At 46.8% G+C, this 25660-nt stretch overlaps 1 protein-coding gene across 5 annotated transcripts in view; it reads right to left on the bottom strand.

Moving 5' to 3' along the window:
• ARID5B (AT-rich interaction domain 5B) overlaps nt 1–25660 on the bottom strand; it is a 136281-nt gene that overhangs the window by 108613 nt on the left and 2008 nt on the right. For 3 of the 5 annotated variants that reach the window (XM_072340396.1, XM_072340400.1, XM_072340397.1), the window contains exons 3-7: nt 23621–23715; nt 15598–15700; nt 10199–10348; nt 8206–8336; nt 1595–1748 (exon numbers count right to left, since the gene is read on the bottom strand). In XM_072340396.1, the coding sequence (XP_072196497.1) occupies nt 1595–1693 (99 nt within the window). In that variant the 5' untranslated portion in view covers nt 1694–1748; nt 8206–8336; nt 10199–10348; nt 15598–15700; nt 23621–23715. Of the gene's footprint in view, nt 1–219; nt 346–1594; nt 1749–8205; nt 8337–10198; nt 10349–15597; nt 15701–23620; nt 23719–25660 lie in introns of those variants that run through there. The other 2 variants (XM_072340398.1, XM_072340401.1) reach the window with 2 other exon arrangements.

Below are 25660 nucleotides of genomic sequence, written 5' to 3'. Positions count from 1 at the left end.
CGGCATCAGCGCCGGCTCCGCTCCGCGCAGCGCCGCGCGGGGGGGGGGGGCGCGCGGGGGCGGGCGCGGGGGGCGCGGGCGGGCGGGGGGCGCGCAGCGGCGCGGAGCCTCCGCGGCGGCGGCGGCGGCGGCGGCGGCGGTGAGCGCGGGGCGGGGGCGGGGCGGGGCCGCGCGGGGCTGCGCGGAGGCGGCGGCGGCGGCGGCGGGGCCGCGCGGTACCTGCAGTGCGCTGCGCTCCATCGCGGCTCCGGCGCGATTGAACTCAACATTCTCCCAAACTTGTTGGCGTGAATGGAGCCCGGCAGGTCCTGGCAGGGCGAAGCCGGCCCCGCCGCCCGCCGCCCCTCGCCGCCGCCGCCCCCGCGCCGCCCCGCCGCCGCCGCCGCCCCCCGCCCCGCCGCGCGCCCCGCGCCGCCCCCCCGCCGCGCGCCCCCCGCCCCGCCGCCCCTCCGCCGCCCCGCCGCGCCCCGCCGGCGCCGCCGCCCCGCGCCGCCCGGCCCCCGCCGACCGGCTCCGCGCCGACAAAAATGCGGGGGGGCGGCGGCGAGGCGCGGGGGGGCGGCGGAGGGGCGGCGGCGCGAAGAGAAGGGAGACGGCGGCGCCCCCCGATTTTTGGGGGGCCGAAAGGACGGGCGGGAGCGCTGCGGATCTGACAGGACCTGCGCGTATATGTCTAATATAAAGCCCGTTTCCTGCGGCGCGAGGGGCGCTGCTCGGCCCGGCGGGGCGGCCCGCTCCGGGCGCGGGGTGCGGGACCGGGCTGCACGCTCCCCATCCCGCTCCCGTCTACCCCCCCCCTCGCGGCCCCCACGGTGCGGGATGCCGCGGGGTCCCGGGAGGGCGGCGGCGGCGGGGGACGGTTATATAAACAGCCGCGCCGTGATGCTCCGCGCCGGGAGGGGACGCGGCAAAAAAAGCGGGGAACGTCGCGGGGGGGTTCGAAACGTCCTCGGCCCCAACGTCGCGAAACGCCGAGGGGACGGGAGGGCGGTGGGGGGGTATATATAAAATAAATAAATAAATGGGGTGAATAAATGAATGGGTAAATAAATAAATAATCCGGTGCCCCGTAATGACGGCAGCGGTGACGTCAGCACCGCGCGGGGCAGCAACAAGTGCGGGGCGGGGCGGCACGGCGGGGACACGCGGGTGTGCGGTGCGGGACCCGCCGGGCGCCGGTATCTGTTTGTTCCCGGGCGCTATCTCGGCAGGCGGGGCCGCTCCTCCCCGCAGCGCGCACGGCAGCGGCAGTGCCCATCTCGCAAACCGAGTCGCTCCGCTCCCGCCCCGCACCACGGCTGACAGCCACCAGCCGGGACGTTGCGGTGCTCCCGCCGCGGTCGCGCACTGCGGGGCGGCACCGCCTCCGTCACCGCTCTGCCGTCGGCTCTACGCGAGTTTCGCCCCTCCCCGAGCAGAAATAAAGTAAACCCTCGCCTTGCCTATAGCAGAAATTGAAATTGCGCATATAATCAAAAGTTGGCTTCAGTCCCGAGGGCACTGGATAACTTCATACGCATATTGTGTAACTTTTCGGCAGCCGAAAGAAATGTGCGAAATGCCGTCATGTTTCTGTGCCCCCCTGGGAACGTACCTTGTGCCGAAGCTCCTCATAAAGGGCTGTTTCCAGTGGGGAGAGGGAAGAAGGCCCCCGGTGTGCAGGGTCAGAGAGCAGCCGTAACACTGCGCCCATGGCAGCGCATCGTGGGTTACAGAGCAAGTGGGATCGGGATCAGACAGAGCAGAGGCTGGAAACAAATACATAAAAACCAAAATAAGACTGTTCCTCATCAACAAAGTCGAACCCCAAAGCATTTAAAGCATCAATTCATTAAATAACTTCATTTTCGTGCCTTACAATTAAAAATACTTGTGGTTGAGAATGTTGGGAGACATGAAGCAATCTGAACCAAAGTCTAAACCCATTTCCATACTTGGAACGGAACCCAACCGTGATCCAATCTCAAACCTCACGTTTGCCTGCACAGGGGCTGGGCTGGGCAGCGGCATTTGCTGTATTCCAGCTCTGTGTTTGCCACCTGGGGCTCTCCCCGCTGGGCTGTGCAGCGGCTGTGGGCTCTGTGGGCAGTGGGGCTGCTCAGGGCCGGCTCTGCATAGAGCAGGGCTGGGGTGGCTGGGGCAGTGCTGCAGTGCGTGCCCGGCTGCCGGCCGAGATGCACCTCTCAGATGTCGTTAATTGAGTCTGATGAATTTGGCTCCGGAGGGACCTATTACAGCAAGAATACAAGTGACATCAGAGCCATAACTCATACAAATCAAGTCCCTGAATTACATCTGAAGGCAATATGAAAATGCACGTGGGACTGCGAACGGTGTCAGATATCTCTGTTGTACCTTATTAATACCACTGAGCTAACAGAAACAGCCATGTTATCACCCTAATGACATTACACATGTGTAATGCACAGACACACAAGCGGGCTGCGTCCCACAACGCCATCACTCTGCTCACAGCCTGAGGAGCGTGGTGACAGAGCTCTCTCTCAGGTCTGATGGACACTGGCTTGCGGCAGCCTTCTGTCCATGTAATGCCACGCTGCAGGCAGAGCTGGGCCGTGGAGCTCATGCATCCCATGGCTGGACACCCTGGTGCCCATCCCGGCTGCCCCTCCTCACTGTGGTCCTGAAGCAAGGCGCCAGTCCATCTGCCTGCAAAGCTGCCTTTATCCTGGGTAGCGTCTCTCTGATGGAAATGGTCCTCCGTGCAGCCCAGCTGTTTATTTTTTAATCGTGAAGCTCAGAAAGGAATGCTGTGTGCGAGGGCTTCAGATGTGCTGTGCTTTATAATGCCGCACGGGTCATGCGCACACATCCCACATCCATCTCCTGTCAGATCATTTACCTTGACTGCTTTCAGTGAAAACAGCGCACACACACACACACACACACACGTCCTCACGTGGGGAAGCTGCTGTTGTAAATACTGTCCAGAGAATGCCAGCCTGTGTTTGCCCACAGCAGCCCAAGCAAGTTGTGGCTCTCAGTGATCTCAATACGTGAGCTGACCTCCTTCCACTCAGTGGGCCTCAGCCAGCACAGCGTGTCTTCTGCCTTTAATGAACTGTCATGCTGCAGAGGAGGATGGGCGGCCACCAGTGCTGGGGGAGCTGGGCAGGGAGACCACGGCCCATCCCGGGTGTGGGATACCCCAGGCTCACATCTTCCTGCTCTCCTTCGATACTGAAGTGCCTTCCCTGACATCTTTGCTTTGCCCAATGCCCAGCAGCCCCAAAGATAACGTGCTGGGTTATTCAACCTTGGCTTCCAAAGAGCTCAGCCATCTGCCATGCCAGAGTCTTTACCTCACCTCCAGCTCTTCCCTTCCCTGCTCAAGTGAGCCCCGCATGCGTTGTTGAAGTACAAGCATCCCTGAGGTCTAACCGTGATGGATTCAGGCCTCTGGGGGATGAGATCTTTTTTTCCCAAATCCTCTTGAGAAACAGATGCTTTGGCTCATCTTCATTATACCTACTCTGATTTATTTTAATTGCTCCGGGTATCCAGAATACTACGATTGCATAATCTCATGCATATGCCTTTAAAAGGAAGCTTGGCTGTAATACCGAGAAGGCAGTGTTACATACCAAAAAAGTACTATGCAAAATCTAATTCATTTTGGAAATCATTGGAAACAGTTCCTCTGAAAATCCACGGGAAAACATACGCCACATTTGAGCGATGATGCTGAGAGGTGCGTTACGTTGCTTTTGGATAGAAAGGGCTCTGAAAGTTGCACTCCTCCAAAAACTTCTGCCCTCCATGCCCAGAATGGAAGTGCAGTGTGTGGCAGCGATGTGCAGTGGTGTTATGGCCCCAGGGGCAGCTGCCGAGCGAGGCAGGACTGCAGAGAGGTACCGAGTGCCATCCCCTTCTCTTCTGATCTGATGCCATTCATGAGATGCCAAATATTGTCTGCTTGTAAAACAAAAAGCCCACACAGGCTTTCTTCCAATTAAGAAAAAGAAATAAGGTACTGACCGATAGGAAAAAAAGTTTGTTTTGAAGTCATGTCAGTATGCATTATCTGTTAATGCAGTGCTTTTCTGGAGAGAGATCCCTATCTTACAGCTTTCTCTTTCTGTGTGCTTTTTAAGCATCTCTCTTTGAACAAATTAATACCTGCCATAAATACTGTCTCTGAAGCCAGTGGGAAGGAACTATGAAAGAATTTAACCAAAAAAAAAGTTGGGAAAAAGGAAACAAAGACAAAAAATACCTTTGGCATATTTATGTGCTTTCCTGTCTTACAGGGAAAGGAAATGCCGTGGATTTGGTAGGCTACCTACACCGTACTCGTTATTCTAAACCATGGAGCTAGGGTTTTATCTTGCAGGAAATACATTAGATCCATCCCCAACAGCCCTGCTGTCCACAGAGAAATGCGTCTGTGTGACCTGCGCCTCTGGATGTACAAGAGGTACCGTGGAGGGTGTTCAACTACATGGGCTTTGCACAACACTGAGATAAGTAAGCTCAATAAATTTCACTGGTGAAGGAGGATATCCCTAATCATATCTTATCTGGTCTTTAAGGGGAACCATGAGCACTTTTCCCTTCGTTTCACTTGTATCGTTTGTGTGGGATCAAAATGGATTCATGCTTATTGAAAAGGACAGACCCAGAAGCGTAGGCAGCACAACCACGAGGACAGGTGCTTTGACAAGGGACGTGCAGGGTATCCATGCTGACATTGCGAGTTTTTCCAGAGCAACCAAGTTTATCGATCCCCTTGCAGCAAATCCAGTGTGTGCTTAGGGGACCTGTGGCTGGGCTGCTTGGCACAGCTGGGTCATGGGGACCTCGAGGAGCCCAGGGCTGCTGTCTATGCAGCGTGCAGCACAGAGCTCTGAACTGTGGGCTCCGACCTGTGCTCGAGCTTCTGAGTCCTCGCAGTTGGACTCCTCAGAAAGCAACATGAGCAGCAATAAGATGTGCGGTGAACAGGCAGCAACATCACCATTTAAAGGCTACACCTTTCAAACGCCCACAAATTTACTTCAGGTTTGGAAGCTGTAATGAGATTCTAGTAGGGAGAACGAGCCCACAGAGACTATCAGGAATATTAATGTTATCACAGAAGTTTATTAGTGCCTGCACGTCTAGAAGTGGGTAAGGAAGCCCTTTGGGTTTTGTTGCGCTATCAGCAATTATGCAAAAAAAAAACCAACATTATATATATATATATAATTTTTGTTTCTTTTCCTGCTCCTCCCTCTGATTTGGTTTTAAAAATGAGGCTCCAAGATTTAAGTTTGTGAAGTGTTTTGGTGTATCAGTGGAGCAGATGCTTTCTTTGTTGCCTTCTGTGTACCTCCATTTCTCAAACAAGAGCTGAGAGCTTCCTCTCTCTTCACGTCTCCTAAATGTGCAGCTCCTAGCTTAGCTGTTCCGCATGCCTCATGCTTGGGAAGTCTGTAGGTGCTTCTGCCATTGCATAGAATTACAGCAACCCTTCAGAGGTGAGTTCACACACCGGGTTCTTTCGCTGCTTCCAAACCAGCCAGAGCTCTGTGCTTTGCTCTCCTCTTTTGTACCTGCTCTCATTTCTGATGGTGGAAGGTATTGCTGCTGCTTTATCTACAGTGGGAACGATGCGGTCCTGTTGTTTATTCAGATGCCAAGAAGAAATCAGCGATTGGCTTCATAAGGAAGAAGCCAACAAGATGTGAGTGCAGGCTCAGGAAGCGTGTTCCTGACACACCAGAAATCCTTCCTGTCCCTTCTTTTTCTTTTTTATGGGTTAAGGGCTATAAAATCTTGTGCCTGTTATCTGTGCTGAGATCTAATGCCTTGATCAGTCTTTCTGAAAGGTTTGTATTTTTTTAAGCTCTTCATGTGTTTAAGGGTGTGTGTGGGGGGGGGGGGAAATCACAGTCATACTGACTGGTGGGATTGGAACCTCTAAGCAAAACTCAGTGCTGTGTGCTGAGCTGGTGGTGCTGTAGAACTGATGGGCTCAGTGCTGGAGGCTTGGGAGGAGGAACATGCTCAGAAGGACATCCATGTCCCCTGTAAGCATGATGCAGGAGGTCTGGCCAAAGATGAACCAGGCTTTTATGATTCTATGATCTTCTGACTTCAGAAGGAGCCCACCCATTCTTGGTTCCAACAGAGCAGCAGCATGGGTGCAAAATTTCACCCCTATTTACATTTTGAAAGAAAATGCTGAATGTGTGCTCACTCTCAGAATCTCTCAGAATGACCCAGCCTAGGATGAGGGCTCCGCAGTGGCCGGCCGTGCCCAGGGGAGGAAGGCCCTGCCCTTATAGGAAGCAGCAGCACTCAGTCGTTCTCACAGGCAGTAGAGGTGCTCCTCTGCTGGGCAGCTCACCCTGAGCCACGCAGCACTCTCCTCCAGTGTGTTCCCTCATCACATGAGCTTCTCCCTTGACACAAGCCTATCAAGGGACCTCTCCCAACTACAGGCAAGGCCTCAATTTGGTCTTGGTTAAACTCCTGCTGCTTGGTGTGCTTTGAAAAGCTGGGCATATTGCTGATGGAGGAGCTCTTGGCTGTTACATTTAATTAAGGATTCTGCTGAAAGTTCTGCTTAAAATAACAAAGCTTGCTGTTCAGAAAAGCGTAGGTGATTCCCCCAGAGGTCTGGCCAGCATTCCTCCTCCTATTGTATAACATTATTGATTAATCAAAACTAATGCTCGCAGCTGTTGCCTGATGGATAATGTCTTTGGTGTTTGCCTGCATATAATTATTTACTACTTTATTGATGTTATTTATTTCTTCATTAAGTATTGTTGGCTGTTTAATTATGTGAAACACAACGGCAAGTGTCGCTGCTAAAAGCTATGGGAAGGACTGCCCAGAGCTGAAATCTTTCGACCATAAACCATAAAAATAAATCTAAAGATAAAAATTCTTCAGCCAACATTTTGAATGAAGACCATCAAACCGCAAATGCGCTACATGCAATCTGGAGCCCGGTGCCAGTGTGCCATGTTCAGAGAGATTTGCAATGCTGATTTGATTGTGCATGGCAAAGGGCCTTTCAGACTTGCGTGCTTTAGTACAACTCCAGAACACATCAGAAAGGTCCCTGTCTGTTATTCTTGGTAGATGAATGTTTGCAATAAAACAAGAAGAAACTCATTTCCAAGATCCTACACCTGAGGGGTGCCTAACAAAGCGCCTTCCAAAACACAAATCCTGTGCCAAGTTCTGAGGACCTCCCAGGACACATGCGGCCCTGCCCAGAATCTCTGGTGAAAAGCTGGGGACTCTCTCAGAACTCCCTCCATGCTGCCACTTTTGCCCCCTTGCCCTCCATGAGGGACTCAGGCCCCTGTGCCCCTGCCCCAGCATTCTCCTTGCTCTTCCTCCCCTCTCTCAGCAGCACCAGGCAGGTCTCTGCCCAACCCCTCTGAATCAGGGAGCCAACGTCTAATCCTTGGATCCATGTGAGACGAGAAGGGACGTGCTGAGGATTACTTAGCGCGTGACATGAGGCCAACCTGGAACTACTTTTATTTGCCAAGACCAACCCATGGGGATGTGGGGACAAAATCAACATCTTAAATTCTCTCTGCAAACCAAGAGGCAGTCAGGACAAAGCAGATTTAAGACACACGATGGCTTTCAGCAATCTCTGGGCACCTACTGTTTTAAAAGGCAGCAAGGTGCACAACTGCAAATGTGCTATTAAAGAACATGGATCTTCTCAGTGTGTGAACAAACAGGAGGACCCGTGAACCCCACTGTAGCTCACAAATCATTAATGGACCTATAACGTATCCAAAGTCACCTCTGTATCTCCTTAGCCACAAAATCAAAATTGCAGGCAGTGCTCAGCAGGCCCTTTCCCCAGAGCAGGAGGACAAGCAGCTCTGGCAGCCCTTGGTTAGCTATCAGTATGTGTTATTTGGTACCTACTAGTCCGGATGTTTCCACACAGACCCCTATACATCACTTCCTTTCTTCTCAGGTAGTGCATTAAATTAATGAGGTCTTAGCTACCACTTTATGAAAAGTACACAGGATGGCCAGTTGCCAAACCTCTAACCTCCTTGCAGCCTCCCCCTAACACACTGACCATCATTTTCTCTCTAGGAGCCCAGAAGAGGACTAGACTTATGCCTGGCACCAATGCACCTCAAGCCCAGAGCATGACTCAAGTTTGCTCTGCAGATGAGATACTGTCCATACTCTCAGTAAACAACGTACACTCACCTCTTACTTTAGACACATCTGGGAAAGACCCCGTAGTCTCAGGTACTGTTTCCAAGGAGGAAGAAGCACACCTGCAGTATCATGTTCAAAAGCGCCAGGAGTATGGCCATGCTCAGCTGCATGTAAGGACACTGAAATCAAAGGAAAACAACAGCAGAATCAGGCAGTGTCTGTCAGCTAGCGGACATCTCTGTGGCCAGATGCTCTGGTCTCATACTGTAGGTCACTAAAAAAACCAACCAACCGTCCCAGTGAATTAGTTCCTGCTATCTTCTGCCTCTATTCCTTTGTTGTTGTTGTTGTTTTTATGGCATCATGAGTACCACAATGGTGGTTCTAAAAGATAGCATAGGGCTTAATGACAGAAAATGCAATAGGAAGGCACCGAGAGCAGAAAACATTAGAAAAAGGGGAGGGAGGATAAAAAAAGAAACATGATGTGCCCAGGGAATTTGGTCTCCACTTCCCTCCTTGTTTCCTATCCAACCTCCACGTTTTCATGCATTTCCTCCTCCTAGAGCCAGTTCTTCCTCCTGTGTTTTCAAATGTCACAGTTTTTCCTGTATCCCTTGTGCCCACATTGCGTAGGGTACCATGGGCAGCTTTCCAGCAGAGATGCACAGAGAGATGGTGAGCACAGCTAGGATTTTCAAAGGAAACTAAGGAAATCTTTATGGAGAACTTGGTGAGAATTTGGCACTTGGCATTCTTTTCCTCCTTTGAAAGTCCCACCCTACAGGAACAATCTAAACAAATGTATGCCCCAATGCTGATAAATCCATTTGGAAAGATATCAAAGAAAAGCTTGCTAGGTTTGGAGACCTTTGAAGAAAGGGAAATATCCTGCCAATCTGATGCTGAGATCTATCTCATTCCACCATGTGTTCCAAATCATCAGAGCCCTCCATGGCTCCCCTTCTTCCTCGGGGCGTGGAGGGCAGCATGTTGCCTTGCTGAATAAAGGAATTTGGGGGCAGGAGGGCAGTATTATTTGAGGAAAATTTAAGTGAAAAATTACTTGACCATGGAAGTTGTTACTGTGCCTAAAAATATCTCGGTGACTCAGATTACGGAAAAAGGCAAAGCTATAGAGCAAAATCATAGCCTCTTCTCAGCAGTCAGCTGGCTTCATTCACCAGCCTGGCATCTCCTCCCCTTATGGTTTTAATATCAAATAAGAGAGTTTTTCTGCAGTTTTTCTTTTTCTTTTTTTTTTTTTTTTTAAGTCTACAGCAAGTTAATGTTTAATGGATCGCCACGTACTGTTCTTGGTGTTTACATGTTCTCCAACTAACCAAATTTGTAGAGCAAATTAAAAGTCTGTAAGACCAGGACAAGCAAATTACAGATATTTGTTGCTCAGAAACTATTGCCTCGTTCAGTCCTGCATGCCCCCCAAATAAACGGTTTCAATTACATTTTCACCTTCCCCAGCAATATCAACATCTCTCACAGCTGCTTGCCAGGGCTGTTGCTTCTTAGTCTGCAACCGTTACGGCTTCGTGCACACATGCTTCCTGTGAATGTGCAACCTTGCAAAGTACCACAGTCCCAGTGTTTGCAGTGTAACCTATTAAACCAGGCTGGCTCAGGACCAGGAGCGCTGGAGATGCATGGGAGAAGGAAAGGTGGAGTCTACAGTGCTGTTGGATGCTTTTTTTACACGAATGAGATACGTAGGTGTGGCCTGGTCCTGTCACCAACCAAAACATAAATAGCTAATGGCCTCTGAGTGCACCATTGCACAATGAATAACTGGCGTGGTCCCTCCAGAGGCTGTTACCGTGGGGGTCCTGGTCCATCGCTCTACAAGTGCAGGGACCCCTCCTTTGCTCCCAGCACAGGTGAAGCCCCAGGCTATTGCCCTTGCTTTCCCCATGGACCACCCCACAAACAGTTGTGAAGGAAGGCACCAAATCCTTCAAAAACCCGTGGCCTTGATGGGAAAGTGAGGGAGCCTTCCCCACACACACACTTAATGTCTGCCACTCACTTTGCCTGATGTCTTGAGCCTGTTTCTCACACGGCTGAGATGCTGGTGGTGATGAGAGCTGTGGCTGGTTTCCAGGCTGTGGGAATGCCCCACTACCACTGCATGGGACACCTCCAACAACAGCGGGTGCTGCAACATGCGCTGCGGGACCTGGAGAAACCAACACAGGAAAGGAATGATGCTCGTGTTACTGACGGTAGAATTCCCACTGGCTCTGGCAGGGCTAGGCCCAGGCCCTTGTGTTTTCCCAGGCTCATGAGGAGTTTGCATTCTGGATTTCAAATGATAGTTTATTTCTGGCTGACCTGTTTGGCTTGAACTATTCTGCGTTTTTGACTGCCGGACTTATTTTTAATCTACTGTATTAGTACACAAACGTAATCAAGAACAAAATGTTACCAATGTGGAGTTTTGCTCCTGCCCGCTCCTATGAGCTGAGCACTTTAAGTTCCCTAAACCTATAGAGATCTGCCCGCGCCATCTGACTCCTTTCAGAGCAGCACTACATTCCTTGTGCTGCAAATATACAAAGGGGAGGGAAGAGGCAAACACGATGTGCATCGGCCACAACTTTTGCTTACAAGAAACGCCATGCGCGGATTTTAACAATTAACATTCCTGCCGGGTAGGCAGCCACAGAGAAAGCTCATCGGTGTGGGGTTGTTGGTTGTTTTTTTTTTTGGCCAAAGAAACTTTTCACACACGCATGCATTTGAGTCATTTTTTTTTGGTCATTTGATGTCAATGGCAGGCTGTGACATTCCTCTGTGTTATGTTTTTCCTCCCTGCTATTTGAAGAACGAGATTTTATCTTTCTTCCCATCCCCCTCCCCCCACCCCGTGCCTATTTTCCTAAAACCTGCCTTTCGGGTCAGCGTGCTGCAAGAGATTAATTTTACACTGCAAGAAACAGCGAGCAGGCTATTTCAGCCCTGACATCTGAGAAGTCTGTTATAATACTGCAGTTTCTCTAAATTAAATATTAGGAAAAATTAAACCCAATTGTGGTTCGTACTCCTATGGAAAATATTTCTGTTCAAAACAGCCCCTCCACGCTGCACGACCGAAGTAACTGCAAGCACAATAAATATGCAGCAAGTTACAAACCCAGATTATTCAGGTTTTAAGGCTTATAACTAAAAGTGGTTTAATGTTTCATGCCTAATAATAGATTGCTCCTATCACATTTCTAACCTTTATTTCTACCAGCTTTGAAGTCCAGCCATATAAAGGCTGTTTGTAGAACCACACGAAAGTTAAAGCAAATATTACTCAGAGTGATTCATACGAACAAGAATTTGCAATGAAGGCAGAGGGTTTTTTGTGTCTGTATCAAAGGAAATGAAATGTTTGCAATATTTTCCAGTTGATAAATGCATTAAAACATTTTAGTTGTGTAGTACGAACATTGCTGACATAAACAGACTTTGACCCGAAACAGATTGTATTCAGCTCCGTGGGGGAGGCAGCATTAAAAAAATAAAATAATAAAAAAAATATCCTAGATTTCAAAATCTGCCACAAGGTCACTGCAATCCTTAATTAGCTGAATACATTAAGAGAAGGCTGGAACACAGACTCTGTAAAGAGAGCAAGTGTATGTTTAATCCTCTGTTCTTTGCTTACAGATTACCCTTTCAGAATGAGTAACCTTATTTTCTTTTTAAATATCTATTTACCTTTTTGAGCTTTGCATAGCAAAGCAGGTTTGTTTTTTTTTCTCTTTCCTTCTCTGTTGCAAAAGAAATTAATTTGTAGCTAGTTGCTATGCATTGGCAGGATTTCTGCATAAAGAATGTAAGCCATCTATCTTTGTATTCAAGATATAGTTAATCTGGCAGTTAAAATACTTTGGAAACATTTTGATGACTTATCTGGAAAAGTAGCTTTGCATTTTCAAAGAAAACTCAGAACTGTATTGCGAGGGGAAGATAAAAGATATATGAAGTGTTTGTTCCAAGCGATACCATTCATTTAAAGATCAGAATGTGACCCCACCCAAGCAATTATTGTGGAAAAACAAGACAAAAATCCTCATACAGCTTTCTGACACGGTCTTCATTTGGGAAACAAAATAACTATATTACAGTTATAGCCTAATGGATTGCAAGCTGTTTTATTGGAGGCAGCTGAACTCCGTTTAGCATAAAAAAGAACTCTGTTTGCTATCAAGAACACATTTACATTAATATGACTTTGACAAAGTAAAATAAAATCGCATTAAGATGATGTAAGTAGATAAGACAATGAAATCTCTGTGAGATAGTTTTGGCACACCAATTAGAGTCAAGTCCCTACAGGAAAGGAGCATATTTTTACACCGAGTATCCATGTGCTTTTAAGTTGCGGAGCAGCCAAAATTAATTCCACGCTTAAAATATTTCCAGCAAGGGAAAAAGAGTTTATTATTATCTTTATTTTTCCCTCGAAAAGGTAAAATTTCTGATAAACTGCATTTGTGTTTGCAATAACACAAACACGTTTTGTTCTCCGCACCAGTCTGTAATCATCTTGATTATTGCGAGGGACTTTCCAATATAGAGCAGCTGAAAACAAGGTTTTAGATTACATGGTAATTTAGGAATGCATGAAAAGCCGAGCAGTCCCCATAATGGAGCGCTGCACAAACTCCATGGCTTTTACAGCAAAACATAACATATGTTTTGTGATTCATTCTGATGATTTTTCGGGTTTTTTGGGCAGGGCTCGACCAAGGCACACCGAGCACTGTCCTGCATTTGGGTGCCCCATGGCTCTGACAGCTGAAGCCACCCCAACACTTAGAAGGCTCTCCCTCCTGCATGGTCATTGAAAGCAGGGCAGTGATGGATGGTGATAATGCTGCGGGTTTATGACTAATCGGGCCTTGGCAGCCCCGACGTTTCCTTTGGAGCTGAACTCCCATACTCCCTTCTCAAGGTACGCGCGGCACTGCGTGGCCGCCGGTCCTAAAGACACTGCACCTGGCACAGCCCCGGCCCGTGTCCCCTCGGCGCTGGACGCCAGGTGTCCCCACCTCGCTGCGCTGCTGCCGCAGAGCGACCTCAACTGTCCCAGTGCTGCATGTTCCATCACCTCCAATCTGCCTGCTGCAGGGCTGCGTGTGCTGGGAGAACGTGTGTGCTCACAGCTATCCCTCAGCCGGGCTCATATTTTATGTTGTCACTCGATATGCCTCAGCCGGGCGAGGCAGGACTTTGCAGAGTTTGAAATAATCCAAATTCAATCACTTTAAAGCTGCTACAATATGCAAGTCCTGGCAGCCGCTTTAAATTAATGGAACATCAGATGTGCTCTGATCCTTTCAATTTCCTTGGGCAAGGGAAATTCGGCAGCGGCGGTGGGGGAACATCAGGCTATCAGCAAAACGAATGTCAGCTTTTGTCCGCTGATGGAAAATGCACCCAGCAAAAAGAGGCACCGTATTTATTGCTCCGTAATTAAAACGTATTTCTCCGTGCAGAAGGGATTATCTCAGTGTTTTGGACAGGCGAACACCGTGTGGCCTGATCCATACAGACGGGCATTGCCATCAAACCGAAACACAGTGTGGCTTCTTATTTGGGGCTTTACAAACACAGGCAGATATTTTGTCTGGGTGTAGGTAGTTGTTTTTTGTGCCTGCTGGCAGGTATATCAATACAAATAGCAGAATGCTGGCCGCCAGAGCCCAGTCCCAGGGCAGCAATGGGATTTTGGCAACAGCTGGAAAAAAGAAATCTCCACGGCGAGCCCATGCAAATTCCCTTGGTTTGAGGTTTACTTTGCAAGTGCAAACATTCATCAGGTTTGTCAGAAGGGCCGCAGACCTGAGAACCTTTTGATCAAACCTAGGCTGTGTTTGGAGGAAGCCAGTGCCGGAGTGTGTTTTTCAAGATGCAGTTCAGTGGCTTTGCTTTTGAAACACAAACAAGCCCAAAAATTCAAATCAGGGCTCTGAACCTTGGCACAGGCATTCATGGAGTACGGTCTCACTGATACATAGGGCTTATCACCAGGGCTGCATCCCGGCTGCAAGGGCACGTGCTTCATGAAGTCTTTTTCCTTAAACTATACGATAGAAGCTGTCAGAGTTAAATTCAGGACAAGGTATCTCTTTAATTCTGATTTTTCACTTATTTGATTTATATGAGGAGAGCCTGGCTGCTTCTGTGCTGAGTGGGGCTCGTGTTGCCAGACGGTATGTTTTAAGTTATTTTTAAAACGCTGCCTTTTGAAGGCTCTTAAATCCTTTGATGTAAATGAAAATAAAATCATAGTTTGGAATCTAACAGGGACTTTTAATCTTGATCTTAAAAGCATGAATCATGCTACAGCACAGAGTAAAACTACTTTACGTCCTTTGCATCCACCTTCTGTGAGCATGCTGATATTTTGATATTTATGGGTGGCAATTAGGGATCTCAGGTAGTCCCAGGTGCCATGTGCCAAGCTCTGTGCACAGCGACTGCTGACAGCCTACGGATGAGATTTCCTCGAGTCTTGCTCATTTAAATATGACATTTCAAGTGAGCCTGATTAAAACCAAGCAGAAGCAAAATGTCTCAACTTCCACGCACGTAACGTTATGGCAACAACAAAACTTGGAATGGTTACTGTCTTGGAAGAGCAGAACTAGTGGTAAAGAAGTGGTGTTGCAATAAAATCGCAGGAAAACTTCTGTAGCCACCACTGAAAATCCAGCCACCATCTGCTACCAAAGCTGAGGCCAAGCCCAGGCCCAGCCCTAGCCCAGAGCAGAAGCCCAATTGAGCAACTGCTCCTCCAGATTAAGAGTAAGAACACCTGATAAAATTGTATTTCAGCTGATGGCTCTTCAGTAACTATTTGAAAAACAGTATCCCGACATCAGGCCTTCATCAAGCAGGGTTAGCGGCTGCTAGGATGTTCATTTGGGATGGACATTGGGCAGGAGTAGCAGGCATCAAACCCCATTAGGTCTTCCAGTGGTCTCCAAAGGAATGTAACAGCGAAATCATCCAGGGATGCTCTCCTCAGGCCAAAGCACTCCCCCTAGATTCTCCACCAACCCAACTGCAATGGTGCAGAACAGCTGATGGCAGCCAGATACATTGGGGGCTTTCATTCCAGCAGGCATCCCAAGCAGGGAAGCTGTTCACAGCCCGTGAGCACCTAGCTGTGAGCATGAACATGCTGTGGTGGGAAAAGGTATTCAGCCCTTGAGGTTGTGCCATGGACATTGCCAGACTGCTCTTATATTCCAGAATCCTGCCATGGTTTTTGTCCCAGAAAAATAAACTGTGATTGGCAATAAATGAATCCCAGTGCTGACACTTATAAGCTGTACAGCCTGCTCCTATTCAATCTGAAGAAAACTCACAATGCATTCTATAGGTACATCTGCCAATAGACCATGACAAAAATCAAGTTCATCCTACCTGTATGAACCAAGCACGCAGCTCCACGTCTAGATCCTTCTGGATTTCAAACTCTTCATGAGTGCCAGTGGAGTTTTAAGGTGAAGAATGTCAAGATTTGTCCCTAAATAAAAAAGTGCCAAGTTAATATAACAGCAGGGTTGAGTCCCCATTTACTGCACGCAACAGTCAAGATATTCAGACTTATTGCTCTCACTACAATTGTAATTCTGTTTCCTTGCACATACATAATGGTTTTATCTATTCTGAATGGGGTTATCTTTAGTTCCTTAACAAGCCCATATAATTCAGTTGTCACAGTTTCCATAAGAACAGTAACTTGGAATTTCCTGCCTTTAATTTGGACTAACTCCTGTCAACAGCACTGCATTAATGACATTTCCAATGTGTGGGGTGACTACAAAATCGACCATTATGCATGTTACATAGATATTTATAATGTTCAAGTACCACTTATAGAGGTAACATCTCAAGTAATGTGAGCATCCCATCTTCACAACTCCAATAGCTCCAGTTCAGCTGCCTCATCCCTACTGCAGGCTTTGCAGGTAGGCTCTTCTGCAAAGGCAGCAGATGCAGCCAATGTGAACCTGTCCCAAGTCTCTTCCCTGACATGGGGACAGTTTCTGCTGCCACACTACAAAAAGATAGTGGTTCTTATGTATGCTGGTGCACACAGCAGCACCTCATCTGCCACAGAAGCACGTTAGGGGAGCATATGCAGTCAGTCCCATTGCACTGAGCTGTGCCCATTCCCAGGGATTTCTACTGTTATCTCTGTTTTGTGCAGAAACAAAGTGGGACATTTAGTGGTTTAGACCTGAGGCTCCCAATTAGCGTGCTGAGAGATGGCTGTTTTTACTTTTGCTTCCCTTACCCTAGGCCCATTCATTCAGGGCTCCATTTGATTACACAGCACCATGTGCCTAAAAGCTTGCCCACATTTTTTTGAAGTGCATTGGTTGGTTTAACTGGAGAAATGATCTTTCCCTAAAACACTGCTCCAGAGTTTCACCACGTTTTGTGGTACCAAATAAGATATTTGTTTTTGCTGTGCTCATACTTGGCTGTTGCCCTGTATTTCAGGAGAGCAACAGCTCTTCAGAGAAGAGCAGATATTTTCTCTCCCTTGCCTCAGAGTTCCTCCATCATGTACCCACAAGGGCAAGGAGGGCCATCAGCACAGAGCAGAAGGCAACAAACATTGAGGATGAGGTAATCTAGTGGGAGGTGTCCCTGCCTATAGCAGGAGATTGGAACTAGATGATCTTAAAGATCCCTTCCAACCCAAACCATTCTATGATTCTAAGAACAGCATCACACAAAGACCCACTAAATCTCCCTCTCTAGATTTCCTCCCTCTAAAATACAGGTGCCAAAATAGATGTGTAAGCTGAACAGCCCAGTAGCAACATGTTGGTTCATTCCCCTTCCCCTGACTACATATTATAGAATCATTAAGGTAGGAAAAGACCTTTAAGATCATCTAGTCCAACCATCAACCCATCACCCCTATGCCTACTGAACCTTAGCCTTTTCTCATGTCAAAGATCTTCTAAAATGTTGATTATTCTCAAGCTAAGCAGGTCCTAATTTGCAAGATGAGGAGAACTGGAAGTGAAAAACTAGACTCACAGAGGACAGAATTGGTGACTTCCAGCATGGCTCCAGGGCAAAGCTGCTCCCTCGCTGGCTGCAGGCTGTTTTCCCAGGCAAAGAGAGAGCTGGAGCCAGAGCAAGAGGCTCAGGGCTATCTGGGCAGAGCCAGCATAAAACCACCTACCATTTCAGGAAGGTTCTCAACCTGGAGCCCACCACTGTTATGCTGCTTACAGGGAATGGCTCTCGCCCATTTATCTCCTGTTCACTTATGATCAATGGTCTTATGGAAAAACGACATCAATAATGAATAAGCAGCAAATGCCATGCTCTGTCTCTCCAGCTTTGGCTCTAACAAAGACCATCAGGTGGTACAAATTACTTCACCTTACTCATGTTGATTTTTACCAGCTGGGAATTTGGCCTAAGCTTTGTCTGATTCAGGAGAGAAACAAAACATACAGTATTCTGGCTGAACTGACAACGGAGGTAGACCCCAATTTCCACAAGATCTGACTGGAGGAGAATCGCTGTCTGTGCTGACCGGCTGTACCTGCGCACAGTGAGGATGCTGCAGGCCTGGTTGGGCATCATGTGAGCTCTGGCACAAACTCTGCATGAACCAAAGCTTCCTGAAGAGCCTGCAAGAAGGTGCAGAAGCCTGTCCAAGGCTGAGCAGTGCCAGTGACACAGCAGATGCATATGTTTCTAAGAATACTGCCTGGCAGCCTGGCACTGGTGAGTGTTGGAAGCTGCATCGCACGTGCACACACAGCCACTGCTATCATTAGAGCTTCACTGCTTTGGCACCTCTTCCTAATTTACTTAATTTCTATTTATACCATCCTGTTTCTGTTTTGAGCCTTTATCAGATGCTGATGTGTTTTCTGCAGAGCCAGACTTTGGAAGGGGACCATGAAAGGAATCGTTGAGGAGCTTAAAGCATCAGAGTACTTGGAAGGACCATTCCCAACCTAGCAGTGTCTACTGCTCATGGTACAGAGGTCACTTAGTTGCTTTTCCCAGAGCTCTCCTGTTTTGGGAGAAGCCAGTCCCTGTTTGCTTGTGGAACACAAGGACAGTCTGTGACGGCACGCTGAGAACAACTCAACCTTGCTGACAGTAGGCCTTGGCTTTCCACCTTTGGGTCTGAGCTTCTGTTTTCCAATGAGGTTTGCAAATCAAGGGGGGCCGATAACCACAGCATAATATTGCTCCAGCTCCATCTCAGGGTAGTGGCAATTGTGCTCAACCATTCAATAGTTCTGAAATAAATTGCCTCGTTAGCATCATCATACCACAAACAGGGGGGGGGGTAGGGGGGTAACACTTTGTTTCCTTAGCCTCCAACTGTGACCCAGTGATATGTTTGTCATGGCTTGGCTGGAGGACATACAGAGCTCTTGGGGAACAACTTCTAGGAAAAGGCAATGTACGTTTTGCCTGAGCTCCACTGATTCAGCTGTTACAAGTCAGAGCTCAGATGCAAGTAGCAGATCAGAAGAACACAGCTGTTGATGTTGACATGTTGCTGGCCTTATGGAATGATGACAAACAGCTGGAAATGCATTTGATGAACTAGGGGATAGGGACAGAGTAAACAATTTCAGGCTCACTGGAACATTGCAAACAAAAAGGCAACCAACTAAGGATGTCAAATTCTGCCTTTGCAAATCATTTGTAGATCTTTCACTGCTTCTTACAATGCCTGCTTCACGATGGCATCATCTAAGACTGGGAAAAAAAAGCTTCCGAAGGACACACATAGCAAGGCTGTAAGCTTCAGAGCAGGCCAAGCCTGCACAGACCCCTTGTGAAAATCTCACCAGAGGACAAAAATGCTTAAGGTAGATGCACATCTTCAAGCAGAAGAGAGATGAGGATCTCTTTCTCTGTTTGTGAATAACTGAAAAGATGAAGAATAGCTTCAGTAGGAAATCGTCTTGGAGGAGCTCGCTTTCCTTTCTTCCTCCCCTGAATAACGACACCCTTAGCAAGTCTTTTCGCAGAGCACTCCCAGGCTCCAGAGCACTCTGCTCCCGACAGCCCTCTGTTTCAAAGGCCAGGTGGGCACTGAGAGCTGCAGGACTTCCCCACAAGCCAATCCCCAGGAAGCACCAAAGCCTCGTCTCAGCGTTGCTTTAAACTGGGGAGCTTATCCCAGTATTTAAATGGCTCCTAGTGTTGTACTCTGCCATAAGCTTTAGTTGTTGCTATTCTGAAGAAAGCTTTTGTTCAATACAAATGCCTACTTCACAATGACATCATCTAAGACTGGAAAAAAAAGCACAGCCTGGAGTAGTCAGGCATGTGATGATGTATAAATAGCACTGACAGAACAATATTACAAACTCTATTGGTACAGCTAAGATAAAAATAGCAAGATGCTGATTCATCTGAGCTATCAGTGAGAGGGATGGCAGGAGGTTTAGCAACAGTAAACCTTCCCAGCTGAAAGCATGCTGCTTCACCATGAATCAGCTGCTCAGATCTTTCATTCTGCTTGGAAAAGCACCTGTCTCTTGCTTCTCCAGTCCTCCATTACTGAACACGTGACATGTAGGGCCTGAATCTTCTTCTGCTTCCCTTTTTCTTAAGTATGCTGCAGTCAGAAAGGCTTTATAAGAAAGTAGGAAAGGCAGAAACATTTCTCAAACTGCTTGGCGGATGCTTGGTGACAGCATGTTTTGATGGTAGCAAAGTTTGATGGTACTGCTCACAGCTTTTTTTTACTTTGCCTTTGTTTAGAAAAACAAGCAAGGAACCATTGTTTCGATAAGCCTGGAAGTGCTGAGCCATGTTTGCCACACCTCTGTATCCACACTTACTGGGTCCTTCTGTGTGTTTCAGTAAGATGCATGCAAAGTCAAGTACACATCCACAGATGGGGTTCTTTTCAAACCTTTCAAATGAAAGAAAATGAAGCCAAGCTTAGAAATACAGGAATTCAAGAAAAAAGAGAACACAAGATCGCTGATTTCCTCCTTGGAACGCATCAGCGGTACTACTTCTGTAGTATCTGTGTATGGCCAGACCTTTTGTTCTTCTTTGCCTTAACACCAGTTATGCTGATGCTCTCCAGTACCAAAAACTTGTGCATGAGAGCTGCCAGCTCAGGTGCTGGGGAACAGAACTTTGCACTACAGCCTCTCTACTTCCAGAGCACGTGCTGCAGTGACAATAACAGCTACATGGACATGAGCACACTGGCCCCACTCACCGGTTGCTTGTTGCTTGGTCCAAGCAGGGCACTGTATCACCTGGTAACATCTTGGTTTGCATCAAAGCAAACTTACTTGTTTAGGACCATTAAAATGAGGAAGGCTTACACAATTATGGAGCTTTATATTAATTTTTAAAACTTGCAGATGTTGCAATCTGTACATATGGGAATAACGCCAAATGTTATAATGACAAAACAATTATATTGGCTGGCTTTTAAAGGGGAAGAAGCAGAGTGAAAAATATGATTCTACCACTACTAAGGCACTGCACGTATCTGGTTTGGTACACATCTTTTAGGTAGCAGCTCTGTGTTTCTGACAGTGAGCTCATCAGCAATGAGCAAAAAGACTTAAAAAATGATGGGGGGAAATAACAAACAAAAACAAAAAGGCCTTTATTTGCTTTTAAACTATGTTTGTCTCAATAAAATCCTTCTTGCTATGCCTAGAGTAGACCTTTGCTGAACATCAGTTTCAGACAGCAAAGCCAACAGTCCTGCACATATCTGCCACTTGTCTCAACGTCCCCCTCTGGTGCACGCAGTGCTGGGAAGAAGCACCCTTTGGATGTCACTGCTCTGTCATGTAGAATCTCAAAACATTTGAGATTCTAGTGTAATTTTGTCTGCGGTTGCTGGTTGTTCAACATACTGAGGTACTCTGCAGAGAGCATTTAACTGGTGCTCTACATAAGCAACATATGTTTCGTATTACCAACATCCCCTTTGTATTTCAATTGCACTTCAGTACTGGTAGATTCTACTGATGCTAAGCCCAGCCTTCAGCTTTGAAGCTCAGGAGAATAACAACATAACTTGCTATTTGTTTATGTTAGTAATAAAATCTACCGGTAATTGTGATTTGATCACAGCCACAAAAGCAAGACTGGCCAAAGGAAACTTTATCAATAAACAGGAGATGAAGGAAGTGGATGGGTTGTCTGTAGATTTTCTAAATCTAGTCCAAGAAGCTGACGATGAGGTCTGAAGTCTTAATTTGTTTTGGACCTCAGCTTTCCAAAAGATGATTCGGAGGAAAAAGAGAACTCAGCACACACCTCTTCCTAGCATAAAGGTGTTGAGAAGTGAAGCAGAGCCACCTGCTACAATTGCTGCTACAGCAGCTCTCCTTATCACCGCCTTCCCTGGGCATCTCTTGCTGCTTTTCCTGTCCTCCTCTGTTCCTCCTGCCCCACGATCCTGTGCCTTTGGGCAGGATATACGGTGTCTTTGTATTGCAGTTCTAAGCCACCTCAGAGACAAGAGCTGCATGTGCATAATGACCGGACGGTTTACTGAATTGCTGTATACATATAACATAGCAATACCACTACAACTATAGGCATGCTACACGTGAACAGATCAAATGTATCTTTTCTATGTTATCAGTGCTGATGCATTAGCCTTCCATTGCTGAGGTAGAATAAAGCTGGGTTACAGAACACTCCTAAGCAAACAGTTTCAATTTCTGGTATCTCTTCCTCAGTATCTCCGCCATGAGTAAACACATGAAGGTAGTGTTGGCTCACCACAACCTGGCTCAGTATATTTTTCAATAGAGCATTCGAATAACACCGTAGACTTACATGTGAGTAAGACTTCTCATACAGCAGCACAATTTATTCCCATTTCCAGTTTAATGGAGCTTTTCTGATTATTTTCCCAGCACTGTGCAAGGCTTTTTCCCGCTGCACAAAGGGGAAAAGCTCCTAATATGTTCCTTAAATGCCTCAAGAAGTTAATGTGACTTATTCTCTATCATCAAGAGAATGACAGTGGAATGAATGAAAGTCAGTATTTGTTTCTCAAAGTCTCTTAATATTCAGTCCTCATATGGCATAAGGGAGTAAACTCTCAATTACACAAAGGCAAACACAGAGAAATCCGTCAAAGTCAATAGAGTTATTCTGGACACCTGAGTAATTTGTCCCTTGGTATGATTCAGTCTCCAAAATCCACTCTGAATGTCCATAATGACCATTTGCTGTTCACTAACATTTTTAGCTCTGTTACAATTCTAATTTTTTCCATGTTTCACAAATAACTGGAGTCAGTTTCTTTCAGAAGATGCTGTTTCCCCAGCTTGACTTCCCTATGAATAACCTCCACCATCACTATGCTACTTTTGCTCAAACATTTCATTCTTAACAATAAACATCTATCCCAGATGCCTTATTTTCAGCTTCATTAGATGTTTTACTAGTTCATCTTGAGTCACGTCAATATTTACCTTGGACAGGGTTCCATATACTTTAGTTTCTAATACCAGAATTCTCCAGACAAGCTTATTGTTCCTGGCTTGACTTCTCCCAGTCACAACTTAAGACTTTTTCTTACACACTCAATAAGATGCAAATTCATCCAACTATGCGCTCCACCACATGCTGCCAGCTATGCCTATTCCAAACATCTCCAAACTGATTTACTTCAATTTCTGTGTACACATAGGCCCCAAACCTGTACTCAGTTACTCTGAGGTAATTTCAAAGTCATTTAATCACTGCAATTAGCAGAAAAGAAAGCAGAAATTAGATACCAGCCTTCTAGGCCTATTACCATTACAGCTATTTCTTCTTAGCTGTATCCCTGAGAAGTGGTGTCAGGAAAACCACGAGGCATTGCCAGCTGCTGTCTCCCTTACTGGCACCTCTGGTTGTTCCATACTGTTCAAGCTCAGATGTTCTCCTGAGAGATGGGACTGCTTTTATTCAGTTCAGCTCTCTCCCCTGCCCCTGACAAACAGGATCGACTTGTGCTGAGTTGTGCACAGCACAGAAATCATTGCACCGTTTCTATGCACTGAGAAGAAGCCTTGTAAAATAGCAAGTGGAAGCAGGATGCCACATTCACCAGGCAGTAGAGCAGCAGGACTGTGGATCTACGCTCTTCAGTAACATTAACAACGTAAGCAACAGCAACAAGAATGGATGAAGTGGTTTTGAGGGTTTCAGTGAAGCAATACAGAGTCTGGAAGGACCAAAGGAAAGTGGAGCAGGCGCTGCTCCTTGGGAGGTTGTGTAAGGGCAACCTCTGGATTGGCAAGGAGTTGGCAAGAACTGCTGTATGGCAGCAACAGCACGTGTAAAAGACAGTAGCCATGGGAAGATGGGAAGGAGCAGCACAGATGACAGCAGCATAGGATTTTAGGGGAGGTAATGGAAAGTCAGTCTGTCTGTGTGTCTACCCAATGCTAGTGATTACCTGAAATGGCTCAGCAAACGTATCCACAGGTAGCTCTGTGCTGCAGTCCTCACAGCCCTCTGGATCCAGGCAGCTCCTTACTCCTGTACGCACACCTGCTGGAGAGAAGTTGTTCTCAACAAGAGCAAGACAAAGGGGAACAAAAGTTTGAGAAGTAGGATTGTCTCAGTAATTTTCTTGATCTTTATGCTGAGTTTACTTCAGGTCCTTTTTCAAAGCAGCAGCACAAAAAAGGCAGTGTGAGGTTTGATATATTTATATTATATATTCATGGACTGCATTGGAATAAAACATTTTGAATTTTATATTGGATATGAAAAAGCAAAGGTGTCAAGCTGGGAAAGTGCTTTGAAAATAACAAAGGACTTTATGTGGGATTGTTTGAGGTCATTTTATCTGCTGTTCTTGACAGTATTTAAATACCTCCTTTCAATTTGAAATGCCTTTGCTTGTCACTCACTGAAATCAGAGGTACAGACTGGCAGGGCAGCTGGGCACACACCATGGGGGGATACATGCAGAAGGAAGCACTCACATTTTTGGAGATCTCCAAAGATTGGGTTATACCTCTGCCCACAACCTTCATGTGTTAGGAGGTATCAGCACAGCCTGGAGAAGCAGCAAGCCACATTCTCACAAGAGAAGAATGACCTTCAACCCAGGCCAACTTCCCTGAGCAGGTCACTCCTCGGAGCGGGACAAGAGATGGCTTTATACCTCAGGTGTGCAATATCTCAGCAGAAATTCAGGATGTGAAGCTGAATTTACAGTACAATAACTTCAGTGATGCCATAGATTTGTGGGACTAATTCTGAATTACTTTGCTTAGGTGCTCTAGTAATAGCAGCATAGGTAAATAATGTATGTATTTAGTCCACATGCCACTGCTAATGTCTGAAAAAGTTACAGCCATGCAGTGTAACAAAGCCAGTATTTCTGTGCACCCCAGAAAATGCTGCATCCTATGAACTGCTCCCCTGTGTTTCAACCCCAAGAGACCGTACTGTTGTCTCAGTACAGGCAGGGAGATGAGACAGGATGAGGGACCACAGCTTCCCACAAACACATGGAGCCAGAAGATAAAAGGGAAGAGCTGAATACTAGATGAAATGCAAGTTACATGTAAATGATCACTTACAGGGGCCTAATAAATGATTCTGTGCAAGGCGTTGTTAGAGATTCTTCTCTGCCATTTGTTGTTGTTTTGAATTTGTATTTAGAAGCTTTTCTCCCTTGGAAGATAATGTTCAGGCTTTAAAGTTTGTATTAATCTGTCACAGCATTCATCTGTCAGTCTACCAAAGTGTTTTTTGTTTGTTTGTTTGTTTCTTAATAAAGCATCTTTTCTTCTTTTTAATGTGTTGACTTACCAGAATGGAGTATTTAGGATAAGCAGTGCTGCATAAGATGGGATGGACAGCATGTAGGAAGGCTGCTTTCTAAATAATATGTTCTCTTCCAATCCAATCAACAAATCAGTTATGGAGCTTCTGCATTACTCTGGCTGGGGACTGAGTAGGGTCTTTGCTGCAAATGTCTCAACTCCCAAGGATAGGCTTTATTTCCAGAACTAAGGAGGACTCAACTGGAGACTGCTTTACTGGCAGACACCCACACCCCTTTCACTGTTTTTTCTCTTCTGACTGGGTTAGGGGTACTACTCTAAAGAACTGACTAATTTCTCCCTTCTTACAGCCTCAGCTGGGTCCCCCCACCTTGCCCACTTCATCTCCTTGTCCAACACAGCTGTGAGAATCCCCATGGGAGATCGGGCTGTGTGCTGATAGACACATGGCCATCATCTCTGTGCTGCTACCTCAGCTTGGAGCATGGATGGGGGGGAACAACACAGAAAGGCACTGCAAAACAAGAGTGCAGAGGATGCCTAGAGAATCCCCACATTTTCTGCTGTAGCTTCCTGGGAGAGATGCTTGCCCAGGCTCTGACTTAACGTTGTGTTACTGCAACACGATCAGATTTCAGTCCCTCTTGTTCACCCTTTGTCTATATATTTTTCATTATTCTTTCCTTCTGGCTTTT

This window comes from Excalfactoria chinensis, chromosome 6 (assembly GCF_039878825.1).
Source record: "Excalfactoria chinensis isolate bCotChi1 chromosome 6, bCotChi1.hap2, whole genome shotgun sequence".
NCBI classification, from domain to species: domain Eukaryota; kingdom Metazoa; phylum Chordata; class Aves; order Galliformes; family Phasianidae; genus Excalfactoria; species Excalfactoria chinensis.
Note: the sequence above shows the minus strand (reverse complement) of the source record. Positions and strands in the feature narration are given on the sequence as shown.